At 41.4% G+C, this 6949-nt stretch overlaps 1 protein-coding gene across 1 annotated transcript; it reads right to left on the reverse strand.

Annotated features, from left to right (window-relative positions):
- Positions 1-1984: 1984 nt before the first annotated feature.
- EMWEY_00054270 (Serine/threonine-protein phosphatase , related) lies at positions 1985-6751 on the reverse strand (the record flags this gene model as incomplete). The annotated part of the gene is made up of 13 exons (XM_013480107.1): positions 1985-2072; positions 2286-2403; positions 2527-2594; positions 2809-2978; positions 3368-3661; positions 3943-4166; positions 4357-4414; positions 4599-4829; positions 4992-5060; positions 5204-5551; positions 6162-6228; positions 6381-6444; positions 6727-6751. 13 exons carry the CDS (start codon positions 6749-6751, stop codon positions 1985-1987), a joined length of 1824 nt encoding a protein of 607 aa, XP_013335561.1.
- Positions 6752-6949: the final 198 nt, after the last annotated feature.

Genomic DNA, 6949 nt, shown 5'->3' on the forward strand with positions numbered 1-6949 from the left:
ATATATTATATATATATATGTATGTATATGTATATGTATATGTATATGTATATGTATATGTATATGTATTTGTATATACATACAGACATATCCACCCAAGATACAAATAGCCCATCTACCCATGCATGCATGCATACATCCATACATATGTATATAATAAATAAATAAATAAATAAATAAATAAATAGATAACAAATAAGTGTGTGTATGTATATGCATGCAGAATTTCGGTACTTTAGCATTCTGCCGTCGTTGGTTGAATAATTTGGGGCTTTCTTCTCATTTATTGGCATTAAATTCGTTAGTAAAAAGCCAATTAATTACTCCTTATCCTCCCCTTTCTGATGTTTTTTCTTCTTTTACCTCACAAACAGAGCATACTGTATTTATTGGTGCTACTAATAAAGAAATATTATCTAGAGGGGATGACTTCTAATTATTTATGCATGCATGCATACGTATGCATGCATATGCATGCATGGATAATAATAATTATATATAAATATAATATACTGTCTTTATTGGTGCTACTAATGAAGAAATATTATCTAGGGGACATGACTTATGTATATTACGCATGCATGCATGCGTATGCATGCATATGCATGCATCCATCTGCATGCATTAATGCATAAATAATTATTATTATATATAAATATAATATACTGTCTTTTATTGGTGCTAATTGTAGAGAAATATTGTCCAAAGCATATTGTTTCTAATTCATGTATTATTATGCATGCATCTGCATGCATGCATGTGCATGCGTGTGCAGCATGCAAGCATGCATGCATGCATGCATGCATGCTTGGATGAAAGTATTCGTGTTATGCATGTATTGGTGCGTGCGTGTATATAAATTTATGTATGTTTGTATGTATTGATTCGTGTATGCATGCATCTGCATGCATCTGCATGCATGCATGCATGCATGCCTTTGGGGCTGTTGCATGCAGTTGCTGCATGCAGTATAAAATGCATTATATAATATACAGCCCTGCCTTCCTCGTGCTGCAGTAAAGTAGCAAGCCGCAATCTCCTCCGCCTTAAGACGGGGCTCAAATGCCGCATGCATGCATGCATGCAAAATGCATGCATGCAGCCACAGACGCATATATAACAATGCATGCACGCATGCATGCATGCAATTGCATGCATGCGTACAACAAACGCCATAGATATATTTTGTTTCTTCTAACTCCTGTATACACATAATATATATAGTATATAATATATAATATATAAATAGTATATACTATGCATAATATATATAGTGTATAATATCTATAATATATATAGTATATATATATCTACATAGCGCTGCCTTCGGGTGTATAGGCAGGTAAATCTACAAGTATTTAGAGGGTATGATGGTGTCTCCATTTATTTATTTGTTGCTTTTTATGTCTTTGTTTGTCTCTCTTAATGTTATATATGTTTGTATATTTATATAAATATATCTCCTGAGTATTCATCAGTAGACCCTACACTAAACCCTAAACCCTAAACCCTAAACCCTAGGAGAACAAAACACCAAAACAAAAGACAGTTTAAAGCTACTGACAAGAAAGTCCCGCGACCTTGTTTGTACTCAACACCTCATGGTGTATGCATGCATGCATGCATGCATGCATGCATGCAGTCTGCATCGATGCAGACATAAATAAATGCTTGCAAATTGCATGCATGCAAATTGCATGCATGCATACATGCAGCCCCACAGATGACGAACAACCAATCACCCGTATGTCGGTATGCATGCATGCAGACATAAACGCATGCATGCATGCATACAAAAAAGACATAAATGCATGCATGCAGGTATATTAATACATGCATGCATGCATGCATACAAAAAAGCCATAAACGCGTGCATGCATGCATGCATGTATTTATACCTATTCTTGCATGCATGCATGCATGCATAAATAACGGGCGTAAAAATCCTATAAGGTGCCTATACACCTTGAGGTGTACGTACACCTCAACTACCATCAAAGTCCTGCTGCTCCCGCATGCGCGGTGGGGCCCGCGGAGGTGTAGGAGGCCGCAGCTCTGTCATCCTCTCATCCCTGCAGCAAAAAAAGAAAACCCTAAACCCTAAACCCTAAACCCTAATTCAGTAGAGGAATGGTAGATAACAGCAACAAAAACTTCTGTGCATGCATGCAGCAGCACCAAGCAGACACAACAGCAGGCACCGATGGGGTGTATATGTTTAATGAATTAATTGGCCTAAGTATGTATGTATGTATGTATGCATGCATGCATGCATGCAGCCCCACCATGTAATATACTGCGACATAGCATTAGCTGGATAAATTAATTTAGGTATAATTGTTAAATCCCTGCGGATGTAAAGAAGAGCGCCGGCGTTTTGATGGTGGTTGCAGTAGTTGGTAGCTGCGTATACACCCGAAGACCCTCCGCATGCATTTATTGTTAAAAAAGAAAAAAAAATAAGAAAAAATATATTTTTCTATCATATTCTAGGGTTTAGGGTTTAGGGTTTAGGGTTTTGCATACCCGAAAAAAGTGTTATTAATTTTCCACCCGCAAATCTCTCAAAACCATCCATGACGCACTCGTGAGCCCTGCACAAATCACCATAAACCCTAAACCCTAAACCCTAAACCCTAAACCCTAGACTCCGCGGGAATAACGGATTTGTTTCTCCTCTGTGTCTCTGTTAGCTGTGTATCTAGCTAGCTAGCTAGCTAGCTAGATAGATAGATAGGTAGCTGTCTATATAGATATAAATATATAATAAATAATATAATAGTGTAGATATAATAAATAAATGTTTACCTAATAATAAGAGATAAATTATTTGCAGCAAGGAATTGTACAACTCTATCAGGACCAAATTTACATATTTTTCCTGCACCATCAGGATCGCGAATTTCGTTCTGTGCGATCCCCAAGACGGAGTCGGAATCGGTGGGATCGGACCATAGTAGATCTGTAACTTGTTGCTCCTGTATATATATACATATATATATATATATTTATATATTTATACACGATCCCTTAGATACTAATGACGATCCCGATCACGATCCTATTGACTATCCCATACGATCCCAATCATTATTACACACAGCAATTGTCGTACACACGATCCCACACGATCCCAGTCACTATCCCACACGATCCCAATCACGATCCCAATCACGATCCCAATAACGATCCCATACCCCACATAGTCACCCCACATAACAACATAACTTAATCAGTATGACAAATAAAAGAAAACATACAAAAATAAACATATTAGCTAACAAGGTATCTACTGTATCTAGGTAACTAACTAAGTCATCTATATATATAAATAAATATAAATAAATAATAAATAGATAATTATTACCTGTGGTGTCTGTGGTACTTGTGCAACCTTAAGAGGTCTCTGTAATGCTTGTAATTGTTCAATAGAATGTATCGATCCCCCGATCCCTCCATGAATACATAAGACACAATCCTCAATAATTGCAGCAACAGGAAGAAATTCAAATGCATTATTAAAAGAAGACCAACATGAATTCGGATCTATTGGATCCTCCTGTAAACGACGACGGCATTCATCTTGAAATCCATACAAACTATTTATACCTGGATCCTCATGATTACCACGAATCAAATGCACTTGACGAGGATATTTTACCTATTTAAAAAAAAAAAAAAATTGAAAAAACCCTAAACCCTAAACCCTAAACCCTAAACCCTAAACCCTAAACCCTAAACCCTAAACCCTAAAATTTTAAAATTTTGAAATTTTGAAATTTTTTATTTTTTATTTGAATAAGAAGGAATAGTAGGGTTTTTATTTATTATCTATTTATATACAGGCAAATAATGATAAGAATCATGACCACCACCTGAAACCCCTAAACCCTAAACCCTAAACCCTAAACCCTAAACCCTAGAAAAGTGTTTTTGATTTACTTTAAGTGCGAAGAGTAGACAGATAGTTTCTAGCGAATGACTTCCTCTATCAACATAATCCCCTAAGAATAAATAATCTGTACAATCAATATCCCCACAAAGAGTTCCTTTTGCTGCTCTGCTTCCTGCTGCATATTGTTCTGCTTCTTCTTCCTCTACAGGCATTTTATATAAATGGAATAAACGCATCAAATCTAAATATTGACCGTGAATGTCCCCATACACTGCAACAAAAAAAAAACAAAAAAAACCCTAAACCCTAAACCCTAAACCCTAAGAGCAGGACTAAACCCGAATTGCAACTGTGGGAGAAGTCGCGTAAACCCTCATTAGGAGAGAATGAATCGTAGGAAACACCAGCCACCAATTCCTAGGGTTTAGGGTTTAGGGTTTAGGGTTTAGCACTACACCCACCCTTTATTGGTGCCCGCAGATTTAGAACCATCTCTTCCTCTTTGAAGATGTCCGTCACCTACACCCAAACCCGCCAAACCCTAAACCCTAAACCCTAAACCCTAAACCCTACTCCTATCAATAAAATTTTTTTCCTCTTATATCTCATAATAACGCCAAGAAAACACAACAACAACAGCAGCAGCAGCAACAACAACAACAACAACAACAGCAGCAGCAGCAGCAGCAGCAGCAGGACGTACAACATGGCAGAGTTCATTGACATCTGCCCAAGGAATACAAAAAGGTGCATCTGTCTCAAAGAGTGCCATCAACTCTTGCTGCGTCAGCAGCGGCCGCAGCAGCAAACGAATTATACGATCTGCTAATGCTGCTGCTCTTGCTGCAGCAGGAGATAAGGGACCCGAGCCGCTGCTGCTGCAGCAACTCTTGTTTATCTTTCGTCCCTCCTCTTCTAAACGATCTATCGATATCTGCACACAGCAGCAGCAGCAGCAGCAGCAGCAGCAACAGCAACAGCAGCAGCAAAATAATTATACAAGTAAGAGCAGCACACAGGAACACGCACGGCAGTAGGAACACAAACAATACAACCAGCAGCAACAGCAGCAACAGCAGCAGCAGCAAGGGCTTACCCGTCTGACTAGGGCTGAGAAATCTCCTCTTTGCTCCTGTACAACGGATGCATGCGAAGCCAATCGAATCTGCAGACACCACACAAGTAGCAGCAGCAGCAGCAGCAGCAGCAGCTTTGTATTATTGCAGCAGCAGCAACAGCAGCAGCACCCGCGGGGAGAGAGAACCACCACCAGCAGCAGCAGCAGCAGCAGCAGATGGGTAGACATACATCTGCAGCACGGCTGCCTTGTCGGCTAAGACCAGTTGACTGGCGAGAAAAGGTAAGAGAACCCTGCAGCGGATATGCTTGCTGCTGCTGCTGCTGCTGCTGCTGTGCAATACCAGGAACCTGGCCTGCTGCTCCTGCTGCAACAGCAGGTTGCGATGTCATTGTGCGTCCTGCAACGCCGCGCTGCTGCATTTGCTGCTGTTGCTGCGCTGCAGGTAATGGTTGAGGCTGCTGCTGCTGCTGCTGCTGTGATGCTGCTGCTGCTGTTATGGCTAGTGCCTGCTGCCGCTGCCGGGCAGCCTTTGCTCGCTGCTCTTCCCTCTCAACGTCGCTATAGAAGCAAGGTATCTCTAAAGGACAAACAGCAGCAGCAGCAGCAGCAGCAGCAGCAGCAAATGTGCATGCAAGGCCCAAAACAGCTCCGATTGCAGCAGCAGGAAGCAGCAACAGCAGCAGGAGCATTCTCAACACTAAACTGACAAGACAGCAGGCAACGGAACAGCAAGAACAAAAGCAGCAACAACAACAGCAACAGCATCAATAGCAGGAACAGTAGCAGCAGCAGCAACAGCAGCAGCAGCAGCAGCAGCAGCAACTAACGAGAGCAATCCATGAATAGAAGTTCTGCTGTTGGGTGTTGCTGCGTTGAATGGCCAAAACCGCCAAAAGTAAAAATTGTATTACGCAGCGCCCAGCTGCTGTGACGGAACTGCAGCAGCAGCAGCAGCAGCAGCAACAGCAGCAGCAAAAGCAGCATAACAGCAGCAGCACACAAGGATATTCCATCAAGAGGAGCAGTTGTAACGGAAGCAACAGCAGCAGCAGCAGCAGCAGCAGCACAAAAAAACGTATTACAGAATATATCCACGAAACCGTACAGCAGCAGCAACAACAACAGCAGCAGCAGCAGCTGTAGCAACAACAGCAGCAGCAACAACAGCAGCAGCAGCAGACGCACTCTCCCCATGCTTGGCAGCAGCCTCCACTCGACCGTCTCCGTGTCATAAACAGCAGTAGATAACGGCCTAAGAATAAACACAAACATATTGCTGCTGCTGCTGCTGCTGCTGCTTCTGCTGCTGCTGCTGCTTCTGCTGCAGTTGCCAGTATTACAGCAGCAGCAGCAGCTGCTGATTACAGCAGCAGCTGCTGCTGCAGCAGCAAGGGGGTTACGTACTTGGAGCAATCACCATCAGTTCTCCCTCCTATGACAACCATCTTTGAATCCAAGAAGACAACAGCTGCACAACAATACAACAAACCCTAAACCCTAATAAACCCTAAACCCTAAACCCTAATAAACCCTAATAAACCCTACTACATGAATCCCTTGTCGCATAAAAACCCTAAACCCTCCGTGTAAGAATCCCTTCATTCCTCCCACGAACGTAAACAATAGAATAACGCTCAAACCCCTCACAAACCCTAACAAACCCTAAACCCTAAACCCTAGTAAACCCTAGTAAACCCTAGTAAACCCTAGTAAACCCTAGTAAACCCTAAACCCTAAATAGTTGACTTACAATGTTGGAACCTAGCCTCTGGCATAATATGTTGTTTTTTGCATGGTGCCTCTACCCAATCCCATCTTCCATCTCTATGCTGACGTAAACCCCAGGCATCAGCTAAACTTCTACTAGATGAATCCCTACCACCAAATATTACTAACATACCGCTAGCTGGACCCTCACGGCATACCTGTATACATATATAATATATATATACCTGTATATATATATATATATA

This window comes from Eimeria maxima, genomic scaffold, assembly GCF_000499605.1.
Source record: "Eimeria maxima Weybridge genomic scaffold, Emw_scaff1627, whole genome shotgun sequence".
NCBI classification, from domain to species: domain Eukaryota; phylum Apicomplexa; class Conoidasida; order Eucoccidiorida; family Eimeriidae; genus Eimeria; species Eimeria maxima.